General features: G+C 43.7%; 1 protein-coding gene across 1 annotated transcript in view; it reads right to left on the minus strand.

The window, feature by feature from the left end:
* Window positions 1-11938: 11938 nt before the first annotated feature.
* The window catches only part of itga4 (integrin alpha 4), a 108295-nt gene continuing 98083 nt past the window's right edge, over window positions 11939-22150 (minus strand). Inside the window, exons 25-28 of the mRNA XM_056289679.1 lie at window positions 21471-21590; window positions 21060-21158; window positions 14675-14794; window positions 11939-13503 (exon numbers count right to left, since the gene is read on the minus strand). Coding sequence (XP_056145654.1) covers window positions 13414-13503; window positions 14675-14794; window positions 21060-21158; window positions 21471-21590 — 429 coding nt within the window. The 3' untranslated portion in view covers window positions 11939-13413. The remainder of the gene's footprint in view (window positions 13504-14674; window positions 14795-21059; window positions 21159-21470; window positions 21591-22150) is intronic.

Below are 22150 nucleotides of genomic sequence, written 5' to 3' on the forward strand. Positions count from 1 at the left end.
TGTCCAAAGTGTTTTCACTCTTCATTTTATTTCATGTGGAAATGCTGTCATTCAACAGAGCTTATATAGGCCTGACATAAGAATTTCATCACATGTTATGAAGTCCCAAAATCCGATGATGTTATGAAGTCCCAACAGCTGATGATGTTATGAAGTCCCAACATCTGATGATGTTATGAAGTCCCAACATCTGATGATGTTATGAAGTCCCAACATCTGATGCTGTTATGAAGTCCCAACATCTGATGATGTTATGAAGTCCCAACATCTGATGCTGTTATGAAGTCCCAACATCTGATGATGTTATGAAGTCCCAACATCTGATGATGTTATGAAGTCCCAACAGCTGATGATGTTATGAAGTCCCAACATGTGATGTTATGAAGTCCCAACATGTGATGTTATGAAGTCCCAACATCTGATATTGTTATGAAGTCCCAACATCTGATGATGGTATGAAGTCCTAACATCTGATGATGTTATGAAGTCCCAACATCTGATGATGTTATGAAGTTCCAACATCTGATGATGTTATGAAGTCCCAACATGTGATGTTATGAAGTCCCAACATCTGATGATGGTATGAAGTCCCAACATCTGATAATGTTATGAAGTCCCAACATGTGATGTTATGAAGTCCCAACATCTGATGATGTTATGAAGTCCCAACATCTGATGATGCTATGAAGTCCTAACATCTGATGATGTTATGAAGTCCCAACATCTGATGATGCTATGAAGTCCCAACATCTGATGATGCTATGAAGTCCCAACATCTGATGATGTTATGAAGTCCTAACATCTGACTACTATGTATTAGTCAGATGTTGGGAGTTCATAACATCATCACATGGTATGAACTCCCAACATCTAATACGTATGTAAGTATGATTTATCTTTTCCCTTTAGCTGCTGCATTTTCTAAAGAGATGATTTAGTACTGTAATGCTTTCTTAAGACAATGTTTAGAATAGGATAGAGCCTACCATAAAATTAACTATGCTACATTTTATTCATAACTTTTTCTCCTCTCTCGTATTAAAACCTTCTTTCTGTGGCCTGTTGTGGAATTGCCCAGCACTTCCTGCTCCACCTGCTCATACCACAAATCAGCTGACCAAATGGAATGTAAATTATGAACAAAGTTTATTGTTTTAGACAGCAAAGACATCAGGATGGCATTGAGACAAGTGTTGAAACAATAGTTTCCCAGTGCACAAATACATCAATTACATCAGAATGTATAAAAAACGTCACTTTTTATAAACACAAAACAGGGAATTGTAATAAAATCCTTTTTAAACATGGTGTGAGTGGCTGATATTGGAACCCCATGGAAAACACAGACACATTAAGACACACTGACAGACTGAATGACTGACACACTGAAAGGCAGATTGACTGAATGACTGACTGACTGAATGGCAGACTGACTGAATGACTGACTGACTGAAAGGCAGATGGACTGAATGACTGACTGACTGAATGGCAGATGGACTGAATGACTGACTGACTGAATGGCAGATTGACTGACTGACTGAATGGCAGATGGACTGAATGACTGACTGACTGAATGGCAGATGGACTGAATGACTGACTGACTGACTGACTGACTGACTGACTGACTGACTGACTGACTGACTGAAAGGCAGATTGACTGAATGACTGAATGACTGACTGACTGAATGACAGACAGACTGAATGGCAGTCACACTGACACTGAATGACTGACACACTAAATGGTAGGCAGACTGAATGACTGACACACTGAATGACAGACAGACATGTAGGTAGACTTTTAGACAGGCTGGAAAACAGACTGACTATTAAAGCATCAGTCAACAAAAGCTACCACAGACTCTTGGACCTCTGGGTATCAAAGGAGCGCTAATGGATGGATGGATGGATGGATGGATGGATGGATGGATGGATGGATGGATGATGGATGATGGATGATGGATAAAACAACAGGTTTTACAATAGATGGTCATCATCTTCCTCTTTAGAGATGTTAACTCATCACCTTCCTCTTTAGAGATGTTAACTCATCATCTTCCTCTTTAGAGATGTTAACTCATCATCTTCCTCTTTAGAGATGTTAACTAATCTCCCTCTTTAGAGATGTTAACTAATCATCTTCCTCTTTAGAGATGTTAACTCATCATCTTCCTCTTTAGAGATGTTAATTAATCATCTTCCTCTTTAGAGATGTTAACTAATCTCCCTCTTTAGAGATGTTAACTCATCATCTTCCTCTTTATAGATGTCAACTCATCATCTTCCTCTTTAGAGATGTTAACTAATCATCTTCCTCTTTAGAGATGTTAACTAATCATCTTCCTCTGCAGAGATGTTAACTAATCATCTTCCTCTTTAGAGATGTTAACTAATCATCTTCCTCTTTAGAGATGTTAACTCATCATCTTCCTCTTTAGAGATGTTAACTAATCATCTTCCTCTGCAGAGATGTTAACTAATCATCTTCCTCTTTAGAGATGTTAACTAATCATCTTCCTCTTTAGAGATGTTAACTCATCATCTTCCTCTTTATAGATGTCAACTCATCATCTTCCTCTTTAGAGATGTTAACTAATCATCTTCCTCTTTATAGATGTCAACTAATCATCTTCCTTTTTAGCGATGTTAACTCATCACCTTCCTCTTTAGAGATGTTAACTAATCATCTTCCTCTTTAGAGATGTTAACTAATCATCTTCCTCTTTAGAGATGTTAACTCATCATCTTCCTCTTTATAGATGTCAACTCATCATCTTCCTCTTTAGAGATGTTAACTAATCATCTTCCTCTTTATAGATGTCAACTCATCATCTTCCTCTTTAGCGATGTCAACTCATCATCTTCCTCTTTAGAGATGTTAACTCATCATCTTCCTCTTTATAGATGTCAACTCATCATCTTCCTCTTTAGCGATGTTAACTAATCATCTTCCTCTTTAGAGATGTTAACTAATCATCTTCCTCTTTAGCGATGTTAACTAATCATCTTCCTCTTTAGAGATGTCAACTCATCATCTTCCTCTTTATAGATGTTAACTCATCATCTTCCTCTTTAGAGATGTTAACTAATCACCTTCCTCTTTAGCGATGTTAACTAATCATCTTCCTCTTTAGAGATGTTAACTAATCATCTTCCTCTTTAGAGATGTTAACTAATCATCTTCCTCTTTAGAGATGTTAACTAATCATCTTCCTCTTTATAGATGTCAACTCATCATCTTCCTCTTTAGAGATGTTAACTCATCACCTTCCTCTTTAGAGATGTTAACTCATCATCTTCCTCTTTAGAGATGTTAACTAATCTCCCTCTTTAGAGATGTTAACTAATCATCTTCCTCTTTAGAGATGTTAACTCATCATCTTCCTCTTTAGAGATGTTAACTAATCATCTTCCTCTTTAGAGATGTTAACTCATCATCTTCCTCTTTAGAGATGTTAACTAATCTCCCTCTTTAGAGATGTTAACTAATCATCTTCCTCTTTAGAGATGTTAACTCATCATCTTCCTCTTTAGAGATGTTAACTAATCATCTTCCTCTTTAGAGATGTTAACTAATCATCTTCCTCTTTAGAGATGTTAACTCATCATCTTCCTCTTTAGAGATGTTAACTAATCATCTTCCTCTTTAGAGATGTTAACTAATCATCTTCCTTTTTAGCGATGTTAACTAATCATCTTCCTCTTTAGAGATGTTAACTCATCATCTTCCTCTGCAGAGATGTTAACTAATCATCTTCCTCTTTAGAGATGTTAACTAATCATCTTCCTTTTTAGAGATGTTAACTAATCATCTTCCTCTTTAGAGATGTTAACTCATCATCTTCCTCTTTAGAGATGTTAACCCTTTAATCTTCCTCTTTAGAGATGTTAACTAATCTCCCTCTTTAGAGATGTTAACTAATCATCTTCCTCTTTAGAGATGTTAACTCATCATCTTCCTCTTTAGAGATGTTAACTAATCATCTTCCTCTTTAGAGATGTTAACTCATCATCTTCCTCTTTAGAGATGTTAACTAATCATCTTCCTCTTTAGAGATGTTAACTAATCATCTTCCTCTTTAGAGATGTTAACTAATCATCTTCCTCTTTATAGATGTTAACTAATCGTCTTCCTCTTTAGAGATGTTAACTCATCATCTTCCTCTTTAGAGATGTTAACTAATCATCTTCCTCTTTAGAGATGTTAACTAATCACCTTCCTCTTTAGGGATGTAAACTCATCATCTTCCTCTTTAGGGATGCTAAATAGTTCATCTTCCTCTTTAGGGATGCTAAATAGTTCATCTTCCTCTTTAGAGATGCTAAATAGTTCATCTTCCTCTTTAGGGATTCTAAATAGTTCATCTTCCTCTTTAGGGATGCTAAATAGTTCATCTTGCTCTTTAGGGATGCTAAATAGTTCATCTTGCCCTTTAGACACGGTGAAAGTAAGCTGAGGGGAAACATTAAGAGTGATCATGTGTTCGTTGCTGGGGAGAGGGACGTCTGGAGTCCTACTCAGCTTGCTGCCACCGCGATCCGACCGCGGAGAAGCGGCTGAAGAGGAGATGAGGTTTAGTCATTGTGTGTTTGTTTCGTTATGCCTGTGTTACTGTGTCGGCACATTTATCTTAAAACAGGTAGTGTTGTGTGATACTGGAGTCCGCCTGAACTCGCAGGAGGACTAAGGAATTTCTGAAAAGGGGGGATGGGAATGTATCGCCTCTGTCCAAGTTCTTCCAAGACCTGGTCATCTGACCCCCTTAGCTGGAGATGACCAGATGTTGAGCCTGTGGCGTATGAGGCGCTGGGAACGTATCTTCAGCGTCTGGCTGAAGTTGCCTCATGCCTGTCTTGGCTTGAGAGGAGCGGATGCAGAGAGGGAGCTCCTTTGCCATGTTGGGGATGCAGCAGGCCAACCCACGAGTTGTTCTGCTTGTGTTCTCCGTGTTGCATACAATACACATGATCTTTAGCATCCACCATCAGTGTTATGAGTGCTTAGTCAAGAGTGTTCACAGGTACATTCCCACGACGACACGTTAAAGTGGCAGTAGACAACTCCCCCCCCCGCCCCCGCCCCCCCTCCCCACACATGCACGCATGCGCTCCAAGTGGAACTGTTTGTGCTGCTGTCGCAAAGACAGCTGGATCACTTTCCGGTTCATAGCGGCCTGGCTACTGGCCAAAGACAGAAGGAACCGGTAAGGATCCCAGCTTGAAGCAGAAGCCTGACCTCGGCGCTGTGATGACGTCAGAGCAACACACCCGGTAGCATTACTGCGTTGGCACGTTGTGTTCCCTACTGGTCCAGTAGGAAGAATGGCGACTGAAAGTCAGTTTGGATAAACTCTGAAGTCCGCGGTGTTGTTGAGCTCTGTTTCCCCGTCGAGCTCTGTTTCTCCCCGGCCAGAATTCAATGCAACACCGGGACGCTTGAGTAACCTTAACAGGAGCTCTCCCTAACCTATCTCACCCGGTATTACCCGGTAGCTCACCCGTTTCCATGTGGACACGTTTGTCTGGCGAGGGGGAAACAGATCTCGACAGGGGAACAGAGGTCGACACAACACCCGCGCTCTATCCATCGACTGAACGCTTGCCTGGTCCACTCTTGTTTTACCTCCTTTCTATCACTCTCCCTCTTCCACTTATCTGCCTCCTCCATCAACGGGGTTCTGTTTCCCTTGCTGGGTTCCACTGCTGAGTTCCGACGTCGCTTCGGTTGTTCCAGCGTCTCTACCGGGGACATCGACCGGGGGAAACAAAACCTTACACTCGTCCTCTTTTGTGGGTGCAGTGGTGGATGCGCTTCTTCTGTGCTGTAAACTGAGCCTTCATTTCCCCATCAGACTGTACCCGGTGGCAGACAGAGCTGCAGGGTGCATGGTGTAGGGGACACTCTAAACCATCAGACTGTACCCGGTGGCAGACAGAGCTGCAGGGTGCATGGTATAGGGGACACTCTAACCCATCAGACTGTACCCGGTGGCATGTTAACTAGTTCATGTCCCTCTTTAGACACGCTAACTAGTGCATGTCCCTCTTTACAGATGCTAACTAGTTCACTAGACATCCGTATGGGTTACCATCCAAACAAGTCACAGAAAGTTGGATCAGTTCATGTGGACACGACCTTTACTGACAGAAACGTGTCCTCATCATCTAAGTGACCCCTTCCGTTTCACCTGACTGCAGGGGTCCCAGCGTGGCACAACCACCCACCAGCTTCATATGCTAATATGGGTGTGATCATTAACTAGAGTTAGGGCCCTGACACACCAGGCCGACGGTCAGCCGTTGGCCAATATCGGTAAGCATCTGTGACCCTACTTTTTGCGGTGCGTCTCACACCGTTGTCACTAGTCGGACCCCTGTCAGTAGCTTTTCAGCCGATTCGGCGTGTTGAATGGGCGGAGCCCATCGGTGAGAGAAACCCCTTTGATTGGCTGTTCAGCTTAGCGAATCAGTGCAGAATTTACAAGCTATTTGGCTATCGGCTGTAGTCTTTGTGGTGCGTTCAAGTGCTACTTTTTGGCCCAGACGACAGGCGACGTGAGGTGATGCATCAGTCAGCCTTCGTCGCCACTAGTGGGTTTGGTGTGTCTGGGCTTTTACAAAGGCCATGTGTACTGTTCACAGAGGCTTGGGGAAAAGTTGCAATCACAGCATTGTAAGATGGTGACAGATGTACTCTTAGACCCCCCCCCCCCCCCCACGGTTCAGGGATGGTCATTCCCTCCTCACATAGATGGCCTCTTTCACTCCCCGTTCAAACCAGCGGTCCTCCTATCAAGGATGGTCACATCCTCATCCTTGAAAGAGTGGCCACTGGCCTGTAGATGGTGTAGACCGTGGAGTCCTGGCCTGTAGATGGTGTAGACCGTGGAGTCCTGGTCTGTAGATGGTGTAGACTGTGGAGTCCTGGCCTGTAGATGGTGTAGACTGTGGAGTCCTGGTCTGTAGATGGTGTAGACTGTGGAGTCCTGGCCTGTAGATGGTGTAGATCGTGGAGTCCTGGTCTGTAGATGGTGTAGACTGTGGAGTCCTGGCCTGTAGATGGTGCAGACTGTGGAGTCCTGGCCTGTAGATGGTGTAGACTGTGGAGTCCTGGCCTATAGATGGTGTAGACTGTGGAGTCCTGGTCTGTAGATGGTGTAGACTGTGGAGTCCTGGTCTGTAGATGGTGTAGACTGTGGAGTCCTGGCCTGTAGATGGTGTAGACTGTGGAGTCCTGGTCTGTAGATGGTGTAGACTGTGGAGTCCTGGTCTGATGTGTTGGCTCTCCTGTGTTGTGTCATCCTCTTGGCCAGTGTCTGTTTAGTTTCCCCAGTGTACAAGTCACGACAGTCCTCCTGGCACTTAACAGCTACACTACATTGCTCTGTTTGTGCCGGGGGACCTGATCCTTGGGGTGGACCAACTTCTGCTCCGTTGGCATGTGGACACTGCTTGGCATCCTGTGCATCATGTTCTTCACACATCATGTCCATTATAATTCTGTTATCCTCTTTCAATGTTGTATTATGTACATTGTGTGAACACAACATCCATTGCACGCTGTGCGTCTTGGGAGAGAGATCCTCCTCTGGTGCTCTCCCTGAGGTTTCTTCCTAGTTTTCCTCCCTGTTAAAGGGTTTTTTAGGGAGTTGTTCCTTATCCGATGAGAGGGTCTAAGGACAGGATGTTGTGTTGCTGTTAAGCCCACTGAGGTACATTTGTAATTTGTGATATTGGGCTATACAAATAAATTGATTTGATTTGATTCTGGTGCAGTGTGTTTTGGAGTTTTAACGGAGATGCAGTGTTTGGAAAATACGTGTCTCAGCTTTTCCGACACTCCCACCACATAGGGAATCACCGCTGGGTTACTGTTAGACAGCTGTTGTCCTTCCCCTCTCTTCAATAGGCTGGTGCACTGTGTGGGGTCTTCCTGGCTTTGACAAACACCCAGCTAGGATGACCACACTTAACCAGGGCCTGTTTAATGTGGGATTTCTCCTCTTCCCCGGCCACTGTGTCGGTGGGGACGTTGTCAGCTCGGTGGTCCAGCGTCCTGATGACTCCTAGTTTGTGTTCCAGTGGATGATGAGAGTCAGACCATAAGTACTGATCAGTATGTGTTGGTTTACGATAAACACCAACAATCAAATGTGCCCCATCACCAGTTGCAGTTTCACAGCATAAGAAGGCTAACCTGTCATGGGCCACATCCTCCCGGGTGAACTTGATGTTTCATCCTCTCCATGATGACGTCCCTCACCTTGTCCACAACATCCATAGTGTTGTGAATGTGATGTTCATTACTGCCTACCAACGGGTTCAGAACAGATGCCAGAAACTTAGAGAGGTTATAGGTCACCGAGTTAACCATACTAACAATAGGTCGTAATGGCACATCCTGTTTATGTATTTTTTTTGCATTTATTTCAGATTTTTCCCAATTTAGTGGCCAATCGCTCCCTGTTCTAGTTCAAACCCCCACCCCCGTACTGCACGTGTTCGCCAACTGCGTCTCTCCGGCCGGCAGTCTGGAAGGAGGCGCCTCGCCACTTCCATGACAAGGCGACTCCAGTCCGGGGGTACCTGCAGTCAGGGGAGACTGATGATGATGATGAAACATTTCTCTCAATAAACGTTGTGTCCAGATGAACTGATTCACCTTTCTGTGATTTCCTCATCTGGATTATTGAGCATGCATCAAGATATCTGAACAAACCAGATGAATGAGAGAGAATTCTTTAAGCTGGAATTGTGATATTCATCCATCCATTATCCAAACCACTTATCCTGCTCTCAGGGTCGCAGGGATGCTGGAGCGTATCCCAGCAGTCATTGGGCAGCAGGCGGGACGACACCCTGTACAGGCCGCCAGACCATCACACAGTGCCCCCCCCCACACACACACACCTATAATTGTGATATGATTGCCTTAAATGAAAACAAAGAATAGGAGATTTTTACACTATTTGTTCCTGCTCAGAGCTTTTTGTATCCTGCTCTGTACACTGCTGCTCTCTGTTGGGTACACTGCTGCTCTCTGTTGAGGTCGTTACACAACTCTGTATACTGCTGTCTGCTGGCGTAGGTACACAAGAGGTGATATGCAGAGACTTACAGTGGCAGATAGTTGTGCAATGCAGTTAATGCTTCATGCACCAAGGTATCACAGTGCTAACCAGATGTTAGTACACAACCAGATGTTAGACACCTGCTTGTCCAGCACGGTTAAGAAACATGATGTATCGAAGTTGTGTGTCGTCTACATAAGTGCTGACCAGATGTTAGTACACCTACTTGTTCAGCACTGTTAAGAAACATGGTGTATGACGTTGTGTCGTCTACATAAGTGCTAACCAGATGTTAGTACACCTACTTGTCCAGCACTGTTGCGGTGGCAGCAAGCTAAGTAGGGCACTTCAGACATCCCTCTCCCCAGCAATGCCCTTAAGCTCCTCCTGGGGGATCCCAAGGCGTTCCAAAGCATGATTGGACATGTATTCCCTCCAGCGAGTTCTGGGTCTACCCCGGGGTCTCCTCCCAGTTGGCCGTGCCCGGTAAACCTCCAAAGGAAGGTGCCCAGGAGGCATCCTAATCAGATGCCCGAACCATTTCAACTGGCTCCTTTCGATGCGAAGGAGCAGCGGCTCTACTCCAAGCTCCCTCCGGATGTCCGGGCTCCTCACCCTATCTCTAAGGCTGAGCCCAGACACCCTACGGAGGACACTAATTTCAGCCGCTTGTACCCGCGATCTCACCCTTTCGGTCACTACCCAAAGCTCATGAGCATAGGGGAGGATTGGAACGAAGATTGACTGGTAAATTGAGAGCTTTGCCTCCCGGCTCAGCTCCTTCTTCGCCACAACGGTCCGGTATAAGCCATTTCACACTCAGCTGCAAACAGCCACCAGTGCGTGCCGGAGGTGGCGTTTTGATGAAGCCAACAAAACCACATCATCTGCAAAGAGCAGAGATGCCGTTCTGAGGTTCCCAAAACGGACACACTCCTCACCATGGCTGCACCTTGAGATCCTGTCCATGAATATCACAAACAGAATCGGAGACAAGGGACAACCTTGGCGGAGTCCGACACCCACTGAAAACCTGTTTGACTTTGTGCCAAGAATGCGGACACAGCTCTAACTTTGGGTATACAAGGACCAGATGGCTTGTAGCAACTGCCCCAGTACCCCATACTCCCGCAGTACCCCCCCCCCCCACAGAGTGCCCCGGGGTACACGGTCGTAAGCCTTCTCCAAGTCCACAAAACACATGTAGACTGGCTGGTCAAACCCCCATGCCCCCCTCAGCACTTCCGCAAGGGTAAAGAGTGGGTCTGTTGTTCCACGGCCAGGACGGAATCCACATTGTTCCTCCTGGATCTGAGGTTCGACAATTAGTAGGAGCCTCCTTTTGAGCACCCTAGAGTAGACTTTCCCAGGCAGGCTGAACAATGTGATTCCCCGATAATTGGAGCACACCCTCGGTCCCCCTTTTTGAATATGGGAACCACCACCCCAGTCTGCCACTCCACAGGTACTGTCCCCAACCTCCACGCGACACTAAAGAGGCGTGTCAACCAAGGCAGCCCAACAATGTCCAGAGCCTTCAGCTTCTCAGGGTGAATCTCATCGACATCCGGTGCCTTGCCACTGAGGAGCTTTTTAACTACCTCAGAGACCTCTGCCAGGGACATGGGTGGGGCTTCCCCTGAGTCTTCAGACTCTACCTCCTCCACTGAGGACATGTTAGTCGGGTTCAGGAGCTTCTCAAAGTGTTCTTTCCACCGCTTGACAACATCCCTAGTCCAAGTCAACAGTCCCCCTCCTCGGATGAACACAGCCTGAGTCAAGCCCTGCTTCCCCTTCCTGAGTCACCAGATGGTTTGCCAGAACTTCTTTGAAGCCAACCAAAAGTCCTCCTCCACAGCCTCGCCGAACTCCTCCCACACCGGAGTTTTATCTTTCGCGACCGCCGAAGCAGCAGCCCTTCTGGCCTCCCAGGTACCTGTCTGCTGCTTCAGGAGACCCCTGGGCCAACCAAGTCCAAAAGGCTTCCTTTTTCAGCCTGACGCCCTCCCTCACCACTGATATCCACCAGCGGGTTTCTTGGGTTGCCGCCTCGATAGGCACCGATGACCTTTTGACCACAGCTCCTGCCTGCCACATCTACAATAGAAGCTTTGAACATGGCCCACTCAGACTCCATGTCCCCAGCCTCCCTCAGGATATACTCTTACTTCTTCCGGAGGTGGGAGTTGAAGACCTCGTGGACAGCGGCCTCTGCCAGACGTTCCCAGTTCACCCTCACTACACGTTTGGGATTGCCAGGTCTGTCTGGCAGCCTTTCCCAGCATCTGATCCAACTCACCACCAGGTGGTGATCAGTTGACAGCTCTGCTCCTCTCTTCACCCGAGTGTCCAAAACATACGGCCGCAGATCTGATGATATGACCACAAAGTCTATCATTGATCTTCGGCCTAAGGTGTTCTGGTACCAAGTACACTTATGAATTACCTTATGTTCGAACATGGTGTTTGTTATTGCCAATCCATGAGAAGTCCAATCACAAGGCACCGCTCGGGTTCAGATTGGGGAGGCCGTTCCTCCCAATCACGCCCCTCCAGGTTTCTCCATCGTTGCCCACATGAGCATCGATGTCCCCCAGCAGAACTATAGAGTCCTGAGGCGGAGCCCTATACATGACACCACACAGAGACTCTAAGAAGGCCGGATACTCCGAACTGCTATTCGGTGCATAAGCACACACAACAGTCAGAGCCTTCCCCCAAGCGACTTGCAATCGTATAGAGGCAAACCTCTCATTCCCTGGACAAGTAGGTGTACTAACATGCTGGACAAGTAGGTGCTTGACAAGTAGGTGTACTAACATGATGTTCTGTGTACATGTAATATTAGGATGTAATAGTATGATGTTCTGTGTACATGTCCTTGTCTTGTTTCTCTTCTGGTATTTCTGACATGGACCTCTACTAAGACGAGTCTGGAATAAACGCTGAATTGAAGTGAGTTGGTCAAAGTAACGTGACCGCAGATTTTGTTTCCACATTTCACAAAAAAGCAGTGTGAGGTTCAGATATCACGGGCTTCAGAGAGGGAAAACTTGAGAGACATGTCTTCATGTCTCTGTGTTCTCCATCTGGACATCTTACTGACATATAAGACTATTCATATTCAGAGAGAGAGACAACTTGAGAGACATGTCTTCGTGTCTGTGTTTTCCATCTGGACATCTTACTGACATATAAGACTATTCATATTCAGAGAGAGACAACTTGAGAGACATCTCTTCATGTCTGTTTTTCCATCTGGACATCTTACTGACATATAAGACTATTCATATTCAGAGAGAGAGACAACTTGAGAGACATGTCTTCGTGTCTGTGTTTTCCATCTGGACATCTTACTGACATATAAGATTATTCGTATTTAGAGAGAGAGACAACTTGAGAGACATGTCTTCATGTCTCCGTGTTCTCCATCTGGACATCTTACTGACAAATAAGATTATTCATATTTAGAGAGAGAGACAACTTGAGAGACATGTCTTCGTGTCTGTGTTTTCCATCTGGACATCTTACTGATATATAAGATTATTCATATTTAGAGAGAGACAACTTGAGAGACATGTCTTTGTGTCTGTGTTTTCCATCTGGACATCTTACTGACAAATAAGATTATTCATATAACAGTGCATGGATGTTGGGACAGCAGGCAAAAGCTCCCGACATGACAAAAAAGACACCTTTATGTATTTCATGGCTTCCATCTCCATGGTAACAGCAGGACTATCAGGAAGTCAGACTGAGCCAATCAGTGCCCAGGGTTTCAATCTCTGAGTTCAAAGTTCACCAGTTAGCGACATCCTTTTTTTTTGTGAAAAAAACATTTGGCTGATTTTCTTCTCCATCAGTTAAAAAGTGGGTCTTGAGTGAAGATGATATGAGAGGTGTGATGTCACTTCCTGAGAACTACTGAGGCGCTTTGATTGGTCCAGGAGGTTTGATTGTGTCGGTCTTTCAAATGATCCTTCCTTTTTCCCTTTTGCCCTCCTTCATTCTGGAAAAGAATGCACTCCTCTCATTCAACTCCACATTCCTCCACCCACCCATCCACCCATCCATCCATCCATCCATCCATCCATCCACCCATCCATCCATCCATCCATCTATCCATCCATCCGTTCAACCAGCCAGCCAACAATCATCTGTCATCAATCATTTCTCATTCATCAATGATCCATCCAACATCTTCATACATTCATCACCTATCATCCATCCCAGCATCCATCCAGTGTGTGTCTGCAGACTGCATGATCTCCACGAGGACACTGCAGGACTGTGACATTGATTCATGGCTGGGTCAGGACTCAGTCCAGGGGTCAGAGGTCAGTGACTATGAGGTGCTCGCTCTCTTGTTGTTTTTAGGAACATAGTCCCAGCTATCTCTCCTCTCCTTGCGGACTTCCCTTTTAAAGAAACCAGCCTGAGAGAGAGAGAGAGAGAGAGAGATGGAGAGAGAGACAGAGGGACACAGAGAGACAGACAATGATACGTACGAAGCTAGACAGAAAGATAAGCTTATTTGGGGTACGTACATACTATTATGCGTGTTGTCATGTTTTTCCTGATAGTGTTTCTTGGCGTTTGTCCTCCTGTGGTCCCGGGCTCTGATGTAATGTGATCATACATTGTGATTCAGGGCTACACCAATATATGTGACTTGACTAATTGTGATGTCAATCATTTTTACTGTATGGAGGTGTGAGGACAGCTGATACCAGCGCTGCTATGACAGGGAAACAAAGATCCTCTGGTGCTTTCTCTGTTTAGAGAGTCTTATGATTCTGAAGACTTCCAAAGCTGTTAAAAGGCCATCGGACAATTTCAAATGTACCCTGGCATCACAAACAATATCTGATATACTAGTTTAACTCCACGTTTTGTTAACCAGCAGTGGTAACCAAGTTGGTAACAACCTGGGCATAATGTGTGACATGGTCCAGGACTGATGTGATGGTGCTGCTGCTAACTGGACCATGTTCTATGGTGTGAGCTTGAATTACTGCCACTTCTACAGTCCTCAAGAGGAAAGACAGTGGAACAAGACGGTCACTTAAATGGGAATTTTGATTTGTCAAAATTTTGATAAATAGTTTTGAGGCGTTGAGCATTCTTGTGTGTTGCTGGAACAAACTGGAAGCTGAGCACCACCAGAAGAACCAGACTGGTGACAGTGAAGTTAGCAGGTCTAGATATAGTTTTAGATCTGGTCTGCTCTAATCCATTTAGTTCCCATTCAATTTATTCAATAATATGGCCCTCATCAGTCAGGTTCAGTGCAGCATTCTCTTCTCGCACAATGGTCTTCAAACTGGTCATCGGTGACCAGCAGTACTGCTACTTTTCCATTCTGCCAAGTAGTTCATGTTGTTCCAGGTCTAAACAACCCAGAGTACATCAGAACCTACCTGGCAGAATAGAAAACCATCAGTACTATGGTGGACCAGTTTAAAACCACCATCACCCTCACAGATTAAACTGTACCAACAGCTAACACATGAACCACAACCTGCCTTGAAACCAAACGCTGTGGAGAAAACAGAAGGGATTATGGGTATGGTTGCTGGGTGCAGTGTTTGTCCTGTGTGAGTTACCTTCCACAGGCAGTAGATGAGGGCAGCCAGTATCAGCAGACCCAGGATTAAACTGATGGTCACGATGAAGACCTTTACTCCTGCTGAAAGCCACCTGTTAAAATGGGCCTCAACCACCACCTAGACCACAGCAAGGAGAAGACCAGCTTGTTAACGTTTTTACGTTTTGGGGATGTTTTGTGAAAAGTCACAAGCTTTGAAACAAAAACTGTCATACACTTCCTTCAACATTGGTCTTATTATCCATTTATTTATTCATTACGCACTCTTTTCTGAATAGTCTATTCATACTGGCCAGTTAAGACATAATCCTAACCTGCCAGAAGACTGGAATCAGCAGGAGAAACCTTAGTTTCATCCCCAGGAACAAACCTGGTCTTTGTTTGCATTAGGACCTCACAACTAGTTGTGTTGAGTTTAGTGTTGTATTATAATGTTTTGTCTCAGTAACGCAGTGTTTCCTGTGCTGTTTGATGGAGGGGTAATAGGCTTTAAAGCCAAAAAACCAAAGACAAAGCATAGGATTACAGATTTTTGTGTCAATTAATTTTTCAAATATATCTTATAAATTCGCGTCACGGTGGTGCAGTGGTTAGCGTGGTCGCCTCACAGCAAGAAGGTCCTGGGTTTGAGCCCCGGGGTAGTCCAACCTTGGGGGTCGTCCTGGGTCGTCCTGTGTGGAGTTTGCATGTTCTCCCCATGTCTGTGTGCATTTCCTCTGGGGACTCCGGTTTCCTTCCCCAGTCCAAAGACATGTAGGTCAGGTGACTCAAAGACATGTAGGTCAGGTCAATCGGCCGTGTGTGTGTGTGTGTGTGTGGGCCCTGTGATGGCCTGGCTGCCTGTCCAGGGTGTCTCCCTGCCTGCCGCCCAATGACTGCTGGGATAGGCTCCAGCATCCCCGCCACCCTGAGAGCAGGATAAGTGGTTCAGATAATGGATGGATGGATGGATGGATGGATGGATGGATGGATGGATGGATGGAAATCCCACTTCTGACACCAATGTAGCAAACTCATATACAGTGCCTCATATACAGTATTCAACCCTCTTGACAGTCATCACTAATTTCTGGATTATAAAAGATACTCACACATCTGTTCCGGAACAATGTTATTTTTGTGAACCCGTAAGCTCTAACAGCATGTTCCCAAAGCCAGAACAAGTTGTGTTTCACTGACTTTTTAAAAAAATAAATTAAAAACTAAAATATAGTGCTTGCATAAGTATTCAGCCCCAAATATCAATACTTTGTAGAGTACCCTTTTGCTGCAGTAACAGCCATGAGTCTCTCGGGGTAAGTATGTACAAGCTTTGCACATTCTTCTGGAGGAATGTTTGCCCATTCTTTTTGGCAGAATTTGTACAGGTCTTGCAGGTTGGTGGGATGGCGCCTCTGGACTGCGATTTTCAGTCTGTGCCACATAATTTCAATGGGGTTGAGGTCCGGACATTCACCTTTTTGTTGCTGAGCCATGCCATTGTTGCTTTAGCCTTGTGCTTAGTAAGATCATTGTCCTGCTGGAAGGTGAACCTTCTCCCAAGCTTCAGTTTTATGTCAGACTGCAACAGGTTTTCTTCCAATGTTTCCCTGTATTTAGCTCTACCATTCTTTCCTCAATTTGAACAAGGGTTACAGTGCCTGCAGACGAAAAGCAACCCCGTAGTATCATGCTGCTGCCGCCATGCTTCACTGTAGGGAGGGTGTTTTTTAGGGCATGAGCAGTGTTAGGTTTGCACCACACATAACACTTTGAGTTTTGGCCAAAAAGCTCAACTTTTATCTCATCTGACCACAAAACCTTTGCCATATCCTAACTGGGTCTGTCTCATGCTTGGTAGCAAACTCCAAGTGTGCTTTTATGCGCATAGATTTGAGCAACGGCTTCTTTCTTGCCACCCTCCCATACAGGCCATATTTATGGAGAGCCGTGATATGGTTGACTCTTGCACATTTACTCCAGTTTCAGCCACTGACCTCTGGAGCTCATTCAGAGTGATTGCAGGATCATGTGTGGCCTTCCTCACCAGCCGACATCTTGCTCAGACACTTATCTTTGAAGGACGGCCTGTCCTACAAAGTGTCTGGGTGGTGTGATGCAGCTTCCACTTTCTGACAATGGATCCAACAGTGCTCCGTGGGACATCCACATGCTTGGATATTGTTTTGTGTCCCTTTCCCGCCTTCTGCATTTTAATCACTTTGTCTCTTACTTCAGTATTCTGCTCCTTTGTCTTCATTTTCTGATGGAGTTCACGCCCGGCTAATGAACTTTACACAGAATGCTTTTATACCCATAAACCAGACCGTTACTTTAATATCTTACAGGTGCACACTAATTATGTCCAACTGTGTTTACCTGAGTTTGTTTCAGGGCCAGATCGGACCAGAGAATAGTGTCTGCATAGTCATTGGTGCAGGGCTCATTATGTCCGAAAGCTGATTGACAGCGTGTTTCTTGTCCCTGGTTCTGATCATCAGCCGGTTCCAGGACATCAGCTTGGGAAGCAGCAATCCGAGTGTCAATAACTTTGTCATCCTCTTGTATTTGGTAGAGCAAAGAACTTCTTTTTTCAAGCTGTGATTTTCTGGCTGAGCGTAGAACAGCTGGTGCATTCAGTGGAGGGCGAAGAGAGGGGAGACGTTTTTCCCAAAGCCTGAATACTGAAAATGGGAATGCGGCTGTATTTCCAGAAATTAGACAAAAAGCTCAGCGAGCAAGTATAAATGAATAAAAAATAAAACCACTGATTACAGCCACGGCAGAGGGCTGAGTCCATACAGTTCTCACCACATACAGCGAAAGCGCTATGGATTTGATCGAGTCCATGCAACAATTGACAATCCAAGAAAATCCAGAAAATAGTGCAAATAAACCATAAAATCAATTAAAAGTTAAAAGTTAAAATTAACATAAAGTTGTGCCTAAAAACTAGATAAAATTTCAATTTATGACAGACCAAGCAGTCAACATAACACCAATGTGTTAGAAACTTGACAGTCAATTTAAACTTTAAAAAAGGACAAAGATCCACTTCAATGCAGCTCATTTTGCCATATTTCTCTCCTTAATACACACTACAAATTATTAGCTAAAATACTCGCTAATGTGCTTGAAAACTACCACCATCTATCATATTGTCAGATCAAACAGGATTTATTAAAGGCAGGTTTTCCTTTTCTAACATCAGGCGACTGTTTAATATTATCTATAACTCCTCTTCCTCCCTCACTGCTGATGTCCTAATCTCCATGGACATAGAAAAAGCCTTTGATTGCAAAGAGAGGGACTACTTATTTTACACTTCGCAAACATTTGGTTTTAGTTAGCCGTTCCTAAGATGGCTCCAACTCCTCTATTCCTCAACTCAAGTATCAATTAGGACCAATAACAATTACTCAATCTACTTCTCCTTATATAGATCAATGGGACAGGGATGGCCATTGAGTCCTCTTCTATTTGCTCTTACTTTAGAACCCCTTTCTATTGTACTACGCTCTCACTCTCAGATCTCAGGAGTGTTCAAATGCACTAAAGAACAGAACTTTACGCTGATGATTTACTTCTTTATTTATCAGACTTAGATATTTCTGTCCTAATTGTCTTAAACCTCCTGGAGAAACTTGGAGCCATTTCAGAATATAAACTGAATCTTGTAAAAAGTGAACTGTTCCTGTTGAACTCTGCAGCTCATGGCTGTGACCCATTTGTAAGAAGTTAAAAATATTTGGGAATTCAAATACCAGGGAACTTTAATGACCTATTTGAATTAAACATAATCATTTTACTAGATACATTTAAGACAGATTTTGAACAATGGTCAGTTCTCCCCCTATCATTAGCTGCTTGGATCAATGTGGTAAAGATGGAAACCTTTCCCACATTTTTATATCTGTTTCAGTGTATCCCAACTATCATACCCCAACTTTTTTTTTAATCAAATTTGATGCTGTCATTAATAAATTCATTTGGCACAATAAGCCACCATGACTTTATAAACAAATCCTGCAACAACCTAAATCCCTTGGAGTCATGGCTCTATCAAACTTTCAATGTTATTACTGGGCATCCAATTTCTGGGCACTGCAGTTCTGGATCTCTCTAAAAAGATCTTAATTCACCCCCAGAATGGTTACAATTTAAATCACTGTCACGCACTACCAGCTTGTTCTCTGCTCTTTTATACTCCCCCCTTAACTATCCTTCTAGCAGCTTCACAAAAAAAGATTGTAGTAAAATCTTCCCTCCAAATATAGAAACAATTCAGGGCTTCCTATTTCTATCCCTCAGATTCAAACCCCCCCCCCCATTGATGCTTGACAAAAAATGTTTAGCATGGCATGACCTGGGTATCCAAACATTGAAAGATCTTTCCCCGTGTGCATGTGTAGTCTGTCCTCCCAGGTCTCCATGGTGATGGTGGTTGCCACCTGGATGTTGTTTGGCATCCTCCTCATCACATTCTTTATATATATGCTATAAATCAACGTAATTTTGTTATCCTGTTTCAATGTTCATTCCTTCTCTCTCTCTCCGATGTGTGTGACTAATATCTTTTCTTGTCTCTTCTCCTGTGTATGTGAATGGCGTGTTGTGTCCCCTGTGTGCATATCCTGCCAGGTCTACATGGTGATGGTGGTCATGCGGCTCGGGTTCCTGGGCTGTTCCGGTGGCACCTGAACACTGCTTGGCATCCTCATCATCATATTCTTCATATATCTTATAATTCCATTATAATTGTGTTATCCTCTTTCAATGCTGTATTGTATAAATTGTGTACACACAACATCATGTCACATTGTCTGTCTTGGGAGAGAGATCCTCCTCTGTTGCTCTCCCTGAGCTTTCTTCCTACTTTTTCACCCTGTTAAAGGTTTTTAGGGGGTTGTTCCTTATCTGATGTGAGGGTCTAAGGACAGGACGTTGTGTTGCTGTAAAGCCCCTGAGGCACATTTGTAATTTGTGATATTAGGCCATTAAAAACTTGTTGAGAGGGTTTCTGTACCAAAAAAAAAAAAAATCCTACAGTTGCTAAGAGTTTGAATGCACTTTTTCCATCATCTCCCCCAACCACATCTTTAGATTTTCTTTTGAAACTACTTCCTTTCTTCAAGAAACTGATTCCACAGATCTATCTACATATCCACCCTCTCCAAACCAGCCCAGAGTCGTGTTATAATCACTCTGGGAGGAAGATTTGGGGAAGAAATCAGTGGTTATGACTGGGGGAGGATTCTGGACCGTGTGCACTCTTCCTCAATATGTGCAAATGATGGAGTGATTCAGTGTAAACTGATTTATAGAACCTACTGGACCAAGCTGAAACTATCCAAAGTCCATGCAGATGTAGACACTATCTGTTAAAGCTGCGAGTCAGCTCCAGCCTCCTTGAGACACATGTTTTGGTCTTGCCCCTCTTTGCGTAACTATTGGACAGAGATCTTTCATTCTCTATTAGTAATCCTAAAATCTGAGATCCAACCAAAACCCAAAACAGCGATTTTTGGCACTGTGGCCAGCATGATAGAAAAGCCAGAATCTATTCTTAATTTAGTGGCATTTCTCACATTACCGGCATGGCTAATAATACCACTGAAATGCAAATCTCCTACACCCCCCCCCCCCTTCATTCCATGCAGATCAGGGACATCTTATATTTTTATTTTTATTTTCATGAAAGCCAGCCACAGCCTCTCTAGACTATCTGGCAGGAACTGGACTTTAATTCATTCTGGGCTTTAGCTCCTTCTAGACTCTAGTTCAGTATGGGTTTCAGGTCTTTCTAGATTGTAGTTCAGTATGGGTTTTAGTTCATTGTAGAGTCTAGTTCAGTATGGGTTTTACTAGACTCAAGTTCAGTATGGGTTTTCTTTCTTTCCAGACTCTAGTTCAGTATGGGTTTTGGATCTTTCAGACTCTATTTCAGTATGGGTTTTTAGCTACTTCTAGACTCAAGTTCAGTATGGGTTTTAGTTCATTCTAGACTCTAGCTCAGTATGGGTTTTTAGCTCTTTCTAGACTCTATTTCAGTATGGGTTTTTAGCTCTTTCTAGACTCTAGTTCAGTATGGGTTTTAGTTCATTGTAGACTCTAGTTCAGGATGGGTTTTAGTTCATTGTGGAGTCTAGTTCAGTATGGGTTTTTAGCTCTTTCTAGACTCTAGTTCAGTATGGGTTTTAGTTCATTGTGGAGCCTAGTTCAGGATGGGTTTTAGCTCATTGTAGAGTCTAGTTCAGTATGGGTTTTAGTTCATTGTAGACTCTAGTTCAGGATGGATTTTAGTTCATTGTGGAGCCTAGTTCAGGATGGGTTTTAGTTCATTGTGGAGTCTAGTTCAGGATGGGTTTTAGCTCATTGTAGACTTCATGGTAGGAGGGTGTTACCTGTGTGAGGACAGAGGGCTGGACCATGATAGTGTGATGATCTTCTCTAGGAGATGTCATCACAGCTGTGCTCTCTATCAAAATAACACCATGACCACTCTGACACACACACACACACACATGCACACACAAACACACACAGTCTATTTAACTGTATGCCTGTCTTCCTGCCAGTCTTACTGTGTCTGTGTGTGTGTTGCTGTCATAAAATGTGTGTGTGTCTTTGTGAGTCTATATGTGTGCACTGTGTATGTGTAGTACGTACTGTGCATTTATGGTTTGTGTATTTATGTTTATTACATTTATGTCTGTATTGTTTGTGTTTTCTATGCTGTATGTGTGTGTGTGTGTGTGTGTGTGTGTGTGTGTGTGAGTGTGTGTGTGTGTGTCTGCGTAGCACAAGGGGCATACCTGTTGTAGGACTGACGGGTTGATTCTGGCCTCCAGCTGAATGGTTGCCTCTCTGCCCGACTCCACATCACCAAAAACACACACCAACCGCTCACAAAGAGTGTCTCCATGACCACAAAACTACACACACACACACACACACACACACACACACAAAACCTGTTTTTGACACGCATCTTGATAATTGCCTGACTGTTCTGAATGTTGTGAGGAAATTTGAAGAAATGCAATCTCTATTTTCCATATAATCATAGTCATATAGTCATATATAGTTATATACACCCACATATAGTCACATATAGTCATATTGTCATATATGTATAGAGTCTTATGATCATATATAGTCATATATAGTCATATAGAGTCATATATACTCAGTCATATAGTCATATAGTCATAATATTATATATAGTCATATAGTCACATATCGTCATATAGTCACATATAGTTATATAGCCATATATAGTCATATAGAGTCATATATACTCAGTCATATAGTCATATAGAGTCATATATAGTTATATAGTCAAATACAGTCATATAGTTGTCATATAGTAATATATAGTCATATATAGCAATATATTCTCAATCATATATTCATATATAATCATATAGTCTTATATATATACTCAGACATATAGTCATATATAGTCGTATATACTCAGTCATATAGTCATATA

Source organism: Lampris incognitus, chromosome 11, assembly GCF_029633865.1.
Source record: "Lampris incognitus isolate fLamInc1 chromosome 11, fLamInc1.hap2, whole genome shotgun sequence".
In the NCBI taxonomy this organism is placed as follows: Eukaryota; Metazoa; Chordata; class Actinopteri; order Lampriformes; family Lampridae; genus Lampris; species Lampris incognitus.